General features: G+C 47.4%; 1 protein-coding gene across 1 annotated transcript in view; it reads left to right on the top strand.

The window, feature by feature from the left end:
• Window positions 1-16393, top strand: part of MAGI3 (membrane associated guanylate kinase, WW and PDZ domain containing 3) — a 34672-nt gene that overhangs the window by 11126 nt on the left and 7153 nt on the right. Inside the window, exons 8-16 of the mRNA XM_035894867.1 lie at window positions 553-647; window positions 1292-1480; window positions 2892-3500; window positions 4495-4526; window positions 6838-6991; window positions 7565-7656; window positions 9801-9993; window positions 11218-11403; window positions 14746-14931. Of these exons, the coding sequence (XP_035750760.1) occupies window positions 553-647; window positions 1292-1480; window positions 2892-3500; window positions 4495-4526; window positions 6838-6991; window positions 7565-7656; window positions 9801-9993; window positions 11218-11403; window positions 14746-14931 (1736 nt within the window). The remainder of the gene's footprint in view (window positions 1-552; window positions 648-1291; window positions 1481-2891; window positions 3501-4494; window positions 4527-6837; window positions 6992-7564; window positions 7657-9800; window positions 9994-11217; window positions 11404-14745; window positions 14932-16393) is intronic.

Genomic DNA, 16393 nt, shown 5'->3' with positions numbered 1-16393 from the left:
CTTCCGAGCTCCTTCGGGTCAGAGTAAACAAAATCTCTCCTTAACCATGGAGCAGAAAATGAGTAGAGTTGAAACTGTTAGCTGCAGAGAATGAGCCAACATCTTCAGGCTTAGCAAAGCCGACACAAGTGTTCACATTCTGCTCAGACTTACTGGGGTTTTCCACTCCACTGTACTACTCCAGCATCTGCCAGTAAAAAGGTGGTGTCTGAGTTTGTAAACATTGTAGGGAGATGGAAGCCACGCATAATGTCAAGAGAAAAAGCAGATTTTCTCAGCTCTAATCACTTACAACCTGGTGAAAACCTGCAGTGACATGAAGGCACGCCTGGCAATTACAGGAAGTACAATTGCATTGGCTGCTACATCAAGTTCTTGAAAGAACAAAAGTGCTTTCGGTGTCGATGATGGTAGTTCATCGTTCATCCCTCCGGAGCGTTAATCCGAGATAATAAAGAGTAGTGTTTGTAGATGTATCTTTTGTGGCTGTCTTTTCTGTGGAAGAGGCAGGGTACTCTGCTGAAATCCCCATCTCCTTTTGTGTGTCTGCAGTCACATCAACCAGAAAACTCAGTTTGAAAACCCTGTATTGGAAGCCAAAAGGAAAAAACAGCTTGGACAGACTGATGCTGGCCCGTCAAAATCAGGTATCACCGAATATTGTGTTCTTTGTCACTCAGGTCTTTGTCTGCAGGTACGCAGCATGAGTAACCGATTTTGGAGTTCACCAAGGCATTGGCCTTGTCTTTTTGCTGGCCATGGTGGTGTTGCCCTCCCAGATCAGTAGGGGTTTTTGAATGTGTTTTTTTTAATGTTAAAATTGAACTGAGACCCTAAGACTGCTTTAAAATCACGTTGATCATTCTAAAGCTGGCTGTCACAAGCAGCTTTTGAAGATGTGGAGGGTTAGAAGTGCCAGCTGGAAGATGCAGGTAAAACCACACCTTGAATTTTTATGCTTTTGATCTACTTCAAGCTTCATATTCAAGGGTTGGAGTGCAAAAACGGGAATTAGCGGTGGGAGCTTTACTTCCAGCTCTCTTGTAACTTGTACTACCATCTTGAAAAAACTCTTTAACTCTCCCATTTGCTTAACTCAGCTGTGAACTGGGTGTCACAGTGTCTTGTTTGCTTTGCTCCATCACAGTGCTGCAGAGGTTAACCAATGTTAACCAAACAAATCATTAACCTTTATGATACCTTAAAAAAAAAAAAAACCCAAACCCCACAAACATATCAAAACTAACCCTGGCTTCCTACCTTCATGTCTCTCTCCCCCATAATTCAAAAGGGCCAGAGAAGTCTGTCTTCACTAGAGATCCGTCCCAACTCACAGGGGCACTTATACGGACATCGCTGAAAAAGAGTACAATGGGATTTGGCTTTACAATCATTGGAGGGGACAGACCTGATGAGTTTCTCCAGGTGAAGAATGTGTTAAAGGATGGACCTGCTGCACAAGATGGGAGAATTGCACCAGGTAAAGCAGTATTTCTCTCAACTCCCATTTACCGTGGTGCTTTTCCACAGCGCGGCTTCTGAGGCACGGGAGGTTGGGTGACTCCGTCCTCCGACGCTGAATATGAGCACCTCACTAAGTGAAACAGTTCGCAGATTTGTGAAAGATCTGTGCAGAGCAGCGGCTCAAAAGGAAAGGCAGCAACGTTCTAGCTACAAATCTATTCGAGGACACTTCTGAAGATTTCAGTAGTTCTGCTTTAGCCAAAACTTTTGGCTTCGTCGTTGTTTACAGGATGGTTTTGTTGTTTCCTCCCTATACGTGAAGTAAAAACCAGTGTGCTTGAATCCTGGTCTGTGTTGTGCCTTGTTGCTGCCAAAATGTACAAACTGGGCAAATGAGGAAACAAGAAGGATGGGGGCACCTGCGGTCCATGAAGAATTGCACTTTGTCGTGGTTATTGTACGCTTAAGTAAGCTACCTATGAGCTTACTGTAACCTGCAGTTTGCACACTGGAAAAGAAAAAACGCTTCTTTACCCATCACATACACTCTGGTACTCTTCAGAGAAGAGGAGTAAGGAGAGTTCACGCTTTTGATGATTTAACACTGGTGACTTATGAAGTGAAGCAGTTTTGTCTTTTGTTGCTGACCCGTGGTTTGAACGTGTTTGTATGCGGTTCATTTTCCTCTTTGTAAAAATGAAGGCAGCGTTGTGCTGTGGTGCCACACGTGTTCAATGGGAAGATGCACGTCTGTTCCGGTGGTGGTTCAAGTAATAGGGGAGTTACTGTTCTGCTGGCGCCCGGGAGGTGATAGCAGTGTTTGCTTGCTGGGAATACTGCTCTGCATGTGCAAAGTTTCGTGATCAAAATGATGCAAATTCTGAAACAAGGTTTCAGGACCTGAAGCCTACTTCCACTTAATTTTAAAAATACGTGCTTAGCCACGTGTGGCAAGAGTGTAGGAGCACGGAATATGTGTGGGCGCAATCCTAGCTTAAGTTCAGCCAGTCCTAAAATAAACATAGGACACCCCATCCCCCCCCAAAATCCGATTTGTTCTGGATTGAGTTTAGGATGCTGTACCATATGAATTAAAGTAGAAGACATCTGCTTGCAGTAGTACACTTGCACTGCTTCATCTCCTGTGGCTGTTCTGTATCATTTTTTAAATCTACTGCAGATTAAACTTCATATATTTAGCACACTGTGTTCTGAGATGAAATAGAGGAAATGCAAAGAGGAAATCCTCCATGCTTTTTGGCAACAGGTAGCCAAGAGGTAGTAGCCCAGCAACCACTTGTTACGAGTTTTGAAGACTGCACAGTGATTTCCCCCAGTTGGGCTTTTGCTCTGGGCCTCAGGACACAGGACAGGTGTGGGTGGTTTCATGTCTGGTTTTGACGCTGTTGAACTTTCTTTTGTAACAGGTGATGTCATTGTAGACATAAATGGAAGTTGTGTCCTTGGCCATACCCATGCAGATGTTGTCCAGATGTTTCAACTTGTTCCTGTCAATCAGTATGTGAACATGACTTTGTGTCGTGGTTATCCTCTTCCTGACGACAACGAAGACCCTGTGGTAGATATAGTGGCAGCTACACCTATTATCAACGGACTGCCTGTGGCCAAAGGAGATGCCTGTGTGACCAGCCAAGATTTAGTAGCAGGAGCAGTTGTGTTGGACCAGAATGGGAAAATGGGCCCTATGTTGGTCAATGGTCGTCTGAACGGCCCTTGCACAGATACAGCTGAACAGAGGATCTCTCTTGCGTCTTCAGGAGGCTCTCAGCCAGAGCTGGTCACCATTCCTCTAGTCAAAGGTCCTAAGGGCTTTGGGTTTGCCATTGCAGACAGTCCAACAGGACAGAAGGTGAAAATGATTTTAGACAGCCAATGGTGCCAAGGCCTTCAGAAAGGGGACGTCATCAAGGAGATTTGCCATCAGAACGTACAGAGTTTGACCCATCTGCAAGTGGTGGAGGTACTGAAGCAGTTTCCAGTAGGAGCAGAGGTGCCGCTGCTTATCTTAAGAGGAGGTACGTATGTAAATTTACAGTTGTCGTATGTGGTTATGTGCTTTATAAAAGTCCCTTTTCAGTGTGACACCTAAATTGTGTCCAGTCTTGATGGTTACATAGCAGCTTATTATGCCTCTGAGCTGCTATGTTCTAAGTTTAATGTATACCCTGAGTATTTGGGGTGAGAGCATGTTTTTTCCAAAATGTTATTACGATATGTTTATGCGCTGGCTCTTCCAAGTGTCTGGGGAGCGCTAAAGCAAAAACATGGTCTCTAGCATAATACAGAGTGTACGATGGACAGAGTTTTCTGAGGCTCTCTAAATGCATTCCAGTAGCTGTAATGGACAGGCGATTACAGGAGATGGGAAGAAGCATCAGCAGTGAGGCGGAGCTAATCACTGGAAATACCAGAAAAATTCTCATTTTGGCATTTGCATATTTATACCTCTTCATTGACTGTCAGTCACAGACCAGAATGTGTCTTCTCCCCAAAAGCTGACTAGCAGATCCTGTGTGTTTGCCAGAAGGAGCTGCATGAATTATGAAGCAACGCATGGCTGCTCAGTGTCCCCTTAAGCTTCTGTAGTAGCCCTGAGAGTGTCACTTTAGTCATGACCACTTGCAAAAATCTCCATGTCTCTTTCTGTATAAATGCTACTGTTCCTTAACCATCTAAGGTAATAATTAGATTTGTTCAGTTGCAAGTGAAATTCCTCTAGACAAATTCACAAAGCCTCTGTGTCCAATGAGCTGATGTGTGATTTGGTTGACCAGTGTCTCGCACAAAGAGAAGTCCATGTTTTTCATTGCCATACAGCTGGCAATTCTAATTTGAGACTTCTCTGAAGTGATGCTTTTGGTCAACTGAATGTTCACATTCCATTTAAAAGAAGAGTGAACAAGCAGGTTTTATTTTCAGCCCAGGAGGAGCCGATGGTATTGCCTTAATGCTGTTTAAACTTCTGGTGACCTAGTACTGAAATTGCTTTCTGCATTGTATTTTCTTCAGGTCCACCCTCACCTACTAAAACTGCCAAAGGGGTGAGTATTAGCAATGTATTTAAATGTGTTTCTGATGGAGAATATTCAGGGGGGATGGTTGCAAAACAGACTCATAAATATGGTATACTCAACACAAAAATGCCTTTGAGTTTTTGCGTTGTTTAGTGGACATGATGGCTGTCTCTTCTTCTGCTGAAGAGTCAAGAATGCAGCACAGATCTCGTGTGACAGTGGGTGTAGTATTGTTGATTTGTCATGATTTTAGATATGATATTGCCATTTAAGTTAAATCCTTATTTCCTTTTTTTGCACCGTGAAATTGCTGAAATTGCTGCCTGCGTTCACACTTTGACCTGCATTTGTAACCTCATCTCCTCTGGGTTTCAGTGCCTGTGATATTCTGCAGGATGATTTAGCAGAACCTCATCTGCTTAGCTGCCACTAAGACATTGTCTCAAGTACCTGCTGGCAGAACACCCATTGCAAGGGAAACGCAATACTGTACCTATTTTTTTTCGTTGCTAATTACCTGTATTAGAGTGAAATGGGATTTCTAAAGGAAGTTTACAGTACTTCAGTAATTCTCAGTCCTTGCACAGAATCAATGGACTGGTTAGTACTCGCTTCTTACAACGCTTATTGTCTTTGAATCCGTATTTTCAGGAAGTCTCTAGGTAGTGGTGCGTTTCTCGTCTGATACCCACTATTCTTGGAAGTTCGATCTGTTGGGGTATCTTTAATGTATATTAGCTCAGAAAAGAATACTTGGGCTTAATAAAATATCCTCTGGTTGGATAATGCTGATAGTAATGCATATTTTTGCCATGAGCACTTCTTTTATCAGTTAGGCTGGTTGGCAAACCGAGCTGTTTCTTTAAAAATGTTTCTTGTATGGAACAATCAATCTCATTTTAGGAAAACCCCATGACCAGGATGTGGATGTAGCTTCTTTTTGTACCTCTGTCCTGCTGTTGTTTGGGTATTGAAGCAATATCCCAGCAGCGGGGTAATGTGAGCACACAAGTCCAGTGCGCGTGAAACAGGCTGCACTCAACAAGACTTGGGGATTTGGTGCCTTGCAATCGTACAGCTGCCCACACGAAATAAATCAGCGCGTAAATCTCTCTGGTTTGAGGGCACCAGCCTTGCCAGTGCGCTCTGTGCAGGCGTGCTAAAAATACTACGGACGCGGGGACCGGTGTTCTAGCACACGTGCAGCAGCAGCTTCCCACGGAGCGCTCAATGTTCAGTGGCATTAAGCAGCATGGCAAAATAATTCAGTTAAAAAGGGCAAGTTCTTGTGTTTATAAACATGTAAGAAGTGTCAAACTGCTAAATGGCCTGGGGGGGTGTTCTTCCACTCCTCGTAAAAGGGCATATCTAAGCCTATTCTCCTTGTGCTTTTGTTTAACATGCACAGACGCATGCAGGCTACCATGTTCCAGTTTTCCAGGTTGGGTTTCAGCCCAGAATAAGTATTTGGAGTTACTTTAGTGCATAATCAATTGGAAATTAGAGTGGAAGGCCACAAGGATGCTTGGTGTCCTTTCTTCGTGAAATACTAATGGGGTGTTGCAGCTCTCAGATCATAAAGGGAAGTGCAAATACTGAATTGCTAACGCCGCACGCTGCCCAAGCGTATTCCTCCTGTCCAGGATTTATAATGCCGTTGGGGTACCTGCAGCAAACACCGTGGGGGGGGTTACACCTCAAGTGCTCTTGTTGGGGCACAGTTTGGCAGGGGGCAGGAGGCAGTGCCCTCAGAGCAGCTCATGCCCGTGGTGGTGGACCGCGGTCCAGATCCCAGCAGGCGCCTGCTGAGGAATTGGTGTTTTCTCTGAACGTGACCAGTCCTGTACGCCCTGCTTCGCCCCTGGGTGTCGAACACGGTGGGGAACTGTGTTGAAAGCCTTGGAGAAGTTCAGGTCGTCCACTCACCCCATGTCAACTGACCAGGTCGCTTTGTCATAGAAGACCACCAGATTTGTCAAGCACGATCTGCCCTTAGTGAAGCCATGCTGGCTTCATTTGACTTGCGATGGCTCCCAGGAGGATTCGTTCCATAACTTCCGCAGGGATTGAAGTAAGACTGATGGGCCTATAGTTACCCAGATCCTCCCTTGAGCCCAGTCTTCAGTAGAAATCGGTGGCCTGTGAGGAAGACTTCAGTAGTCCAATCGGACACATATATAGGAAAAGCTACATTGGGTTGTAATATTATTCCCCTATTCCCTTGCTTTGCCCTGCATTTCACCTCTGCACGATGTTTATTGGCTTTGCATGCAAGCATACACAAACTCAGTTATACATTTGATTTCATATGGATTTTGTGGGGTGCCCTGTGTTTCAGAAGGACAAGCAGGACAGTTCAGGTAGTTTGGAAGCTGTCGGCGATCCCATCCCGCAGCCGATGCCATTTCCACCTACTGCTGTACGACCAGGCTCTCCCAAACCAGACCCTTCGGAAGTCTACCTGAAGTCTAAGACTATATATGAGGACAAACGTGAGTACATCAACTTCAACTTGGAAATATTCAATTACAAAGGATTTTTTTTCTTTTTCCTATGTGTGGTAAAACTACCATGGCTTTCGTGTTGAGTTTGTTAACCTCCAGTAGATGAAACATTTCAAGAAATGTGTAACTCATTTTTTTTTTAAAAAAAAAATACAATATGCTTCAGCCACATTTACAGTAAAACAGTTAATCATAGAAATGGTCTCAAGGACGATTGAGTTCTGAAGTAAACTAAAGCAGACCAGGCCATTCAGAGTTTATAGAAGGTAGCTCTGAGTTGTATCACGGACCGGGTTCTAACTTGTCCCACCGTACGACTGCAGCCGTGATTTCTCCTTTGGCATTTGGCAATCTATCCTTTCTTTTTCCAGTCTTTTCTTGAGAATTTATTTTTTCCATTTTGGAAAGGGAACATCACTGAAGATTTGACTGTTTGAATTATTTACTGTATCTCTGGTTACCGTGTTCTGTTAGTAAGAGTCAGAATTGCACCACAAAAGCATAATATTGCAATAATCCAAGATAGCTCCTTACGTGTTTTGACATGTTGCTTTGTCTTAGCTCCAAACACAAGAGAATTGGATGTTTTCCTGCGAAAACAAGAGTCAGGCTTTGGTTTCCGGGTGCTTGGAGGGGACGGACCAGATCAGCCCGTAAGTGAAACGATTTACAGTTGCCTACGTGTTATCTACAGCATTACTGTTAGAATGACGCCAACTGTCATCCTCATTTCCCTCTTCCTAAACACTTCAGTGATGGCAAAACGGATCAGTTCAGGACCTGCCTTCTAAAGAATTGATCCACATTACCTTTCTTTTTTTCCTCTTTGTGGCTGACTTCAATCTGCAAGGCTGCTGTGCCCTTCCCGCTCTCTAGGGTCTGTCGTTGGCAGCAGCTCTCTCTGTCCGGCTGGTAGTAGCGATGGTGTTCCTGCCGTTGTTGCTGTGGCTCAGGAGCACTCAGAAGGGCAGCGCTGGTGCTCAGCCTTTGCCCGTTTCCATCCGACCCCAATGGTGGTCTTGGCACAAAACGTGCCCTGGTAATGCTCAGTGTGCCGTGCGTGTGGGCGCATCCTGGGGAGCGGATGGGCGGGCAGAGGCCGCTGCTTACCCTACGAAAACCCCGTCAGGCCATTCTTTTGAACTCAGCCCTGTGAAACGAGGCAAGATTGGGGACTGTGTTGCACCCCTTTCCCCCCGCCTCTCCCACCACATTTTCAGAATGCATTTTGTTCGGCCAGTCAGTTTGGTTTCTGGGGGATTTGTCTCAAGAAGACAAGCGCAGCCTTTCCTGTGCACTCCTTCAGGCTTTTATTTGCCTCGTGTTTTTCCCTCTCATTTCAGAAAATACAAAATGCAGTGCTTGGGGATTTTCATGAAAGCCTTGAAGCAGAGCCTATTAAGACTGGCTTCCTTCTGCAATGGATGTTGGTGGTGTTTTACATTGTGACTGGCATCAAAATGTAGCTCTGATGCTTGCACAAGAGCAAGAACACTGGTTGGAGCCTGGTTTGCTTTAAGCTGGTCAGTGACTAGGGTTCAGTTATGATTTTCAGTCGTCGGTGTAGTTGTGTTCCCTGGCCTCCTGCGGAGCTGTTGCAGTTGGACCTGGATGACTCTGCTTGAGAGGTGATTGCCACGGAATGGCGGAGGTGGAGGCAGATGGCAAACGCCAGTGCAGAAACCCCTGGCAGTCTGTTCTGCTTTGGGAGACTCCCCTCTGTTTCCAGAAAGGCAAGATTTTTTCTCTGGGAAGAAGTGCTCAGACGCGTGCTGTACGTTGGGGCTGTTCCCTCAGCTGCCACATTCAGAGGAAAAGCTTTTGGAGTAGGTGCTCACAGATTGCTTTTTGATCACAGTTAAGGAAGACTTTTCCATTCAGAGCTGTGATCCAGTGCTAGGACTTTTTTTTTTTTTTTCCCCCCCCTAACACGCATTTAAAGAAAAGGAAGAGCAAAAGCAAACGACCTTCCTTCTGTTGCACTTCGTAGTGGTTGTGGTGTTTTGTTTGCATAGCAGCTGTAGCTGTCGGTAAGTGTCGAGCTAATGCCATGGATGCGGTGTGCCGATGACCTGCCCCCCGTTGCTTAACCTCCGACAATTACTGGCCGTCTTTATTCGTAATCTTCTGTTTAACCTGAATGTGATCCTAGCATACGAAACAGTGTGCGGTGTTCTCGTCTGTGTTCTGTTCGGTGGCGCTTCGTGAGGTGGGGGTAGACAACGTTGGTAAGGGGAGGGCAGCTATTTGAATTCATTATCTAATCTCCAAAAGCCGTGCACTGAAAAACCTTCACGCATGGAACTGTCTGCTTTTCAGCTGTAAATCTGGGTTCTTTGGAAATCTTTTGCTGCTTCCCCAGCCACTCTGGCCTGGTCTTGGTAAAAAAATAGAAGTGGAATAAATGACAGAGGCTTTCGTTTCGATGTCTGAGAAATCACATACATGTGATAAGTAGACAGTGTGTACTTACGTCAAAAGTTGGGCTCTTTAACAAACTGACAGATATGCTCAGGAGATGGAGATGCTTCCAGAATTCATGGAAATAAGAATTAAAAATCCGCCCAAACTTTGTGTATTTACTGAATGTTTTGAGCCCCCAGATTGTATCCACGGAGTCAGCTTCTGCGGAGCACGCTCACTGGCTGTGTTCCTGCTAGAGTTGGAGTCAGATGATCTCTAAAAGCATCTTCCCCAAAGCCCTCGTCTGTCTGGATTCACCTGGGTTCCAAGCATTACGTGTTCTGATGAGTTCATGTTCTGCCATTCAAACCCCCTGACTCTGCTCTGCTGACAGATTTATATCGGAGCCATAATCCCGTTGGGAGCAGCAGAAAAAGACGGCAGGCTTCGAGCTGCGGATGAGCTGATGTGTATCGATGGGGTCCCTGTCAAAGGGAAGTCGCACAAACAAGTTTTGGACTTAATGACCGGTGCCGCACGGAATGGTCAGGTGCTGCTCACAGTCCGGAGGAAGATCTTCTTTGGTGGTACGTGTCTGTCTGTCCGGAGGGAGTCCTGCGGGACACTGATCTGGCTAAAGGAGCACTTTGGGTTTTGTAATCAAGCAAACTAAAGTTGCTCTGAAACTTAGCAGTTACTGCACCAGAGCTGAGCAGCCTGAGATTCAGGTGGGGCAGTTACAATTCTGAGTAAATGGAGAAAAGCAGAATTTAATAAGCTGATGCTTTGGTCCTTGCTAGTTTGTGCTGCTTGTACGGGTCAGGCTCTGAAAATTGTGATGGCAGTGGTGTTCTCCTCAACCCTTCTGCAGGTATCAGTTAAAACAGCCACTGATGCCATGCAAATCGAGTAATAACACAATCTCTTTTCTGTCCAACGTGTTGTGTTCTCAAGTCTTCTGACATGGACATGTAGCAAGAATAGGTGCATTCAAACCAGAGATGGTTCAGGGCAGCATCTTGTGGTCTTGCAGTTTTAGACCAGTGTCCAGGTCGGCAGATTGTTGTCCTTGACCCTATGGTGCTGACCACGTGAATGGCAGAGCTGGGACGGGGTTCAGGAGAACTGATGACAGGTCCCCTGTTCCCGCTAGCAACCAGTATTGCTTGTCCACTGTGTTACTCAACCATTCTGAGTATACACAAGTCAAAGGAAAAAGCATTTTTAAGATGCCTTCTGAAAGATAGACTGCTCCAGGACCAAAACTGTGTTGGTTTCCTAAGGAAAGCCTGGCTTCAGTCTTCAAACTGCCTTATAAAAAGGGTTCCCTTGTTCCGAGTAAACAGTTGTTCCTCACTTAAGATAGCAATAGTTGTAGTTTGTAGCCGCATCTCCATTGCAGGTCTGGTAGCATGCAAAAAAGCTGCGATTTTTTTTTTTTTTTTTTTTTTTTTTTTTTTTTTTTTTTTTTTTTTTTTTTTTTTTTTTACTGTAAAAAGGCATCAGCTCCCTCTGACACAGCCTGTGTACGCGCTGCCGAGTCTGTTGGGCTGCGTGCGGCCAGCGTGCAGCAGGCTTTCCTTGCGTACTGCGCAGACCTGCGTAGGACGCCGGGCCTGTGCGCGCTCTGTCCTGCAGCTGATGGCTATTTGATCCAAACTGCAGCGTTAAGAAACTCGCCCCTGCTTTCCCAGGCAGACAGCATCGCCTCACGCTGGCACTGGCACGGGGCTGTGCGGTTGTGCTGTAGCTGCTTGGTAGAACAGCAGTATTGTTTTTTCCTTACTTGTTGCTTGTCTGTTACCTGCCAGGGGAGAAGCAACCGGAGGAGGAGGAGTCGCAGCCTGTCTTGACGCAAAACGGCTCCCCCCGACTGAACCGGGTAGAGCTTGCAAACCAGCAGTCCCCAGAGGTCTACGATGTCCGTCTGCAGAGGAAGGAGAACGAAGGATTTGGCTTCGTCATCCTCACCTCAAAGAACAAGCCTCCTCCTGGCGGTAAGTGCCATGTTCTGGCGGCGTTGTCACCGCCCGGTCTCGCTGCTTGTACCAAAGCTGCTGCTGGCGTTAGCAGGCGTGAGCAGGGCTGCGGCTTCTTCGGGGATTTCTCTTCCTTTGATGCGCTGGTGTTACCTTCACAGCACGCTGCGTAGACGCAGTCATCTTTCGCTCGCGCTGTTTGCAGCCCAGCCCAAGCCAGCTTGGTCTGTCTCGCTTCACGTTCACGCTGTTTTTCACCAGCTTTTGGGGCGCGGGGGCAAGGTCTGACACACAGAGCCGCCCCGTACAGGGCAGTCTGCAGGGTGTGGATAGCTGTCAGGCTGTGGTGGCGATGGAGATTCTCACACTGCGTTAATTCATAGGCATTTTAATGGAAGTATAGTTTCAACTTCGGCTTTAATATTACCTAATCAGGTGGCATTTCTTGCTTTGGGAAGCTGAGGAAGTAGAGGCTGCAGCACTTGGAAGAAGGCAATGAAGTTGTTACTGTCAGACAGATGGGGTGTTTGTCGGGGAAGATCATAAAAAAGAAAAAGTAGCCTGCGCTGGAATTCCATTTCTGATATACGGACATGGCTTCAGGCATAGCTGTGAAGATAAAGAACAAAATCACCAAGGTTAAAAGCAAAAATAAAAAGAAATCTTGTGAGCAGAAGTGAATGAGAGAAGCAGCTTGCAGGAAGCCCTGGAGTCCAACTCAATTAACGGAAAGATCCATGACCCCCTGCACGGGAGCTCGGTGCAGTCGAGTGCATTTGTGTTCCTCGGGCTGATGGCTGCTGCTTACCTGGCAGGGCTTGGCAGAGGCTACTGAATTTTTTTTGCATGGCTGGCAAGCAGGATCATCTTTCTGACACTCATCCCCTTCGGCCATCAGGTTTGGGTTGTCTGTGTCAGGCCTCCGTGCATTCACCCACAGACAAGCTCAGTCCTCTGGCATTGAGGTACAGAGAATTCCTGAAATCCTTACCCAGTCCCTTGAGTTCCTCAGTGTAAATCAGCCCTCTGAAGCTTCCTCAGCTGGTTCCAGACAGACAACGATGGCTGGAAAGCGTGTTTCTTTTTTATTGAGCCTCAGACGCTTCTGTTTTCCCACTTCATTTTACTGCACAATAAAAACCCAGCAGGAGCACAGAAAAAAACTTTCTAAATAACATTGTGCGGAATTAATATGATATATATTTAGAGTGTGATGCGGTCTTGGCTCAGACAACACCTTTCCAAGAACGTTAAAGCCAGCTGCCACGTCAGGGTGGCTGTGGGTTGACGGTGTGTTGTCTGGTCAGTCGGATATTGAGAAAAATATAAACATAATTATTCCATAATAGATTGGTATTCTGTTATAACACAGCTTTACTATAGACCACATTTTTGTCCAAGGATCTGCTGCAAACCCCTGCTTATTTGATATTAGAACTGAAAGTAGAAGGCAACCGAAGCCAATTCCAGTGCTGGAAACAGAAACCCTGTGGTCTGGGCTGTTCCTAACGCACAGGGAGAGGGAGGCGCGGGTGCACCCCAGGCTGTGCTGCGCGGAGCTGCCCTGGGCCCCACTTTCACATGAGCTACTGTGTTTTTCTAAAGCCGGGATATTTTAAAACAAGTAATCAGCAACTGAGGCTGCAGCCCTGCAGTGCTTTACTCTTCACAGTTGGCTCTTAGGTTTATATAATACTTAAAAAAAGCAGTCTATTAAGGGAAGTGTAATTAAAATTTAAACTCATGGTAGATGCTAGAAGGCATCGATGTCTGTTCCTTCGCAGTAACTTCTGCGTGTGCTGGCTCATTAAAACAATTCTCGATGGTTTTTTAATCTTGGGTGGCTGATGACACTGTGGAAGTGTTTCAGATGTTCTGTCATGGTTTTGAAAAGCCAGCTGACAACCCTGGCAGGCGCGTGATGTTCCTCACCGCTCCGGCCCCTCAGAGGAAAGCGTGTTTGGGAGCAGCGACTCAGAAAACAGGTATCCATCAGTCCCGTGTCCTGCGACAGCCTGCTTGCATCTCCAGAGCCTGAAGTACCAGGAAGAGCATTTATGAAACAGGCGGAGGTCAGTCTGGAGAGGTGCTTGGAAATGAGTTACAAGGAACGGTGCAGCGGTTCCTGCGCAGGGGAGCCCTGATGGGGGATTTGGGAACGCCAGGCGCCAGCTCGCTATGCTTTGGGGCATCCAGATGAACGAAAGGCTGGTTTAGAGGCGTGGGAAAGCACGCTGACCGATGGGCCTTGATGTAACGAGAACCTGCTCTGTCGGCCACGTCAGCACGCAGGCAGCTCAGGCAGCCGTTCTTTTGCCCCAGGTCTTGGTAGGCTCCTCCGACACTGTGGCACCTCCCTGGCTGCCGAGTGCCATCTTTGGGTCAGCAAACTGTAAAACGTGGTCCCTCCCTGTGCAGCGCACGAGCACCAGCACGCCCTCGGCAGGGAGGGACGGGAGTGTGGCCGTGCTCTCCTGTGGGAGAGGTGCCGGAGGAAGCGCCGTGCAGGAGTGGAGCATCCCTCCCTCCTTGTGCCTGTTTAGTTCAGCTCGTTCCTGCATCTGTGTTCACCTCTGGGAAGGTAACTAAAAGCAGCCTTTCTTCCTCCTCTTCCCTGTTCTGTCTTTCCTGGCCCCGTTGCCTTGGCCTCTAGAGGAGTCTGTATGCAGAGCAGGGCGTTGCTACGGGACGAACTGAGGAAACCAAGCCAGGATTGCTAGCTGAAATTCAGGCCAGCTATTGCAGGTGCACGTTCTTCTCGGCAAGCAGGGATGGGGAACGGGTCTGTGCTGGTCTGGGAGACCTCGCGGTGCTGCCTGGGTGAGCTGAGGGTGTGCTCTTCACCAGGTTGCTAAGTCAGGCTCTGGCAGGAGAAGTTTGATTTCCTTTTGAGTGTATTTAAGGCTTAATTTTTGGTTGCAAGGAGGAGGAGTTAACCTGTGCATACAGGTTCCTAATGCTGGGTTAAACTGGATGTCTGTGGCTGTCTCTGGGTCCACACAGTGCTGCAGGGTCTGTGCATGAAATGGGAAACAGTACGTCAGGGGTGGCCAGACACTGCTTCAGGGCGCTCCTGGGACACGTGGCCTTACTCAGCCCTTTGCAGGTGTCACCCGTTGCCTCCCCATGCTTTCCTTCAGGCACAACACCTCGTGTGTGACAGGGCCGTGCTGTCGGGTTGGCCTTCCCGTGCACTCCCAGTGCAGCTTGCTTCCTTATCCGAAGGCTTTTCTTGCGCTGGCAGCGCTGCCCCTTAGCGCAGAAGCAGCCTCCGGGATGACGGTGGCAACTCTGGGTCTGTGCGATGCTTGTCTGATGAGAATGTTAACGGTGTTGCTCTGCCTCTTCTTGATTTCCTAGTGATTCCTCACAAGATTGGGCGAGTTATAGATGGGAGCCCAGCTGACCAGTGCGGGAAGCTGAAGGTGGGAGACCGCATCTCGGCGGTGAACGGTCAGTCCATCGTTGAGCTCTCGCACGACAGCATCGTGCAGCTGATCAAGGACGCGGGCAATGTGGTGACTCTGACGGTCGTGGCGGAGGAAGGTAAGGAGGGCACGTGGCCCTGCCAGGCGGATGGGTCTTGCCACACTGCCAAAGTCTGATCTTTGTAACTTCCGAAGGGAATTCACTTCAAGAGGAGTATTTTAGGATGTTTGGAAATTAAAGAAAAGAGTGACGCTCATCCGTTTGCTCTGGAAGAGCTGGAGGCAGGTGGGGCAGAGAGAGGCAGCTGACGAGGTGGTTATATTGAAAAATAAGGTACAAGTGCAGCGTAAGAGAAATTCTCATGGTTTCTCACATGAGAGAGGGAGACTGCTGCTCCCACCACGAAAGCCTCGCTCAGGGCTTCCCTGCAGAGCCTCCCAGGCCGCTAGCGGGTGCACACGTGGCCGCCGCGTGCAGCGAGGCGAGCACTTGGGCTGCAAACTCCCATCTCTAGGGGCCGTATTTTCGATGGAAGCTCCCATGCAGCGCCGCGTTTAGCGTGGTATTGTTCCCACACAAACCGTTCACTATAAATATGTAAAACCCAATCATTTGAAGAGAAGAGCTGTTTTCCAACCCTGCTTACCACTGCGTTTTTCTGGATTGCTGCTTGTGGGTTTAATTAAACTCGCTATCGTTATTTTGCCAGAAAGTTGGCTTTCTTCGCCTTCTAAATAATAAACACCTAAAGCCAGACCGTGAGTAAAGCCAACAGATGATTCTCTAATTTCATATGCATTGCAAATATTTAACGCGCTGTCTCAGCCTGTAACACAGAATTTCAAAGACTTAATTCTCCTTTTTGTTAATGCTCACAGCAGAGAGACTTCTGTAAATTGTTATTTTTCTATTAAGATTTTCATTTTTCTCAAATCTAATTCATTCCAGTCTGAAGGGACACACCTCAGGCAGTTGCCCAGGGCAATGTTTATAACGCAGCTGAAGTAGTGAGTTGGTTGCATTGGATCTGTTTCTCCAGGGCTCTGAATCAGCTTTGTTTTCAAAATAAGCTTTCTGAGTACATCATTATCGTCCCTTATTTGTGCATGACCTTACCTGGACTCTGTGTAAGAGCTTTGCTTTTCCCCCTTCCTCAATTACAGATTTGGAGGCAAAATGAAGACCTAAGATAAAAACCTGAGCAGAATCAACAGAGAGAGGGGAAAAAATGTCAGTAGCGGTGCTAAAACTAGGCTGAAGAGAGCAGTCGTGCAAGACACGTGGCTTAGGGGGGCTGGAGTTGGCATGCTTCAGATGTAAAGAATTTGGGACAATGAAGGGGAAGCAGAAGCTCTTTCACAGAAATGGGAATCTGTCACCACCTAAAATTCTCCTTGATGTAGCTGGAGAAACAGAGTTCAGCTCGCAGCACAGCCCCCGTACGGCAGGCTCCTGCGGAAAGCCAGGGTGGGGGTGGGTTAGTGGGGGCTGCCGGCGTGTTCCCTGCTGGGCTGCGGGGAGAGAGGGGAGCCTCGCGGAGGGGGCTCACAGGATGGGGGTTAGTGGTGGGGTGGGGGGG

This window comes from Egretta garzetta, unplaced genomic scaffold, assembly GCF_000687185.1.
Source record: "Egretta garzetta isolate BGI_Z169 unplaced genomic scaffold, ASM68718v1 scaffold245, whole genome shotgun sequence".
NCBI lineage: Eukaryota > Metazoa > Chordata > Aves > Pelecaniformes > Ardeidae > Egretta > Egretta garzetta.
This window is presented reverse-complemented; position numbering and strand designations above follow the sequence as displayed.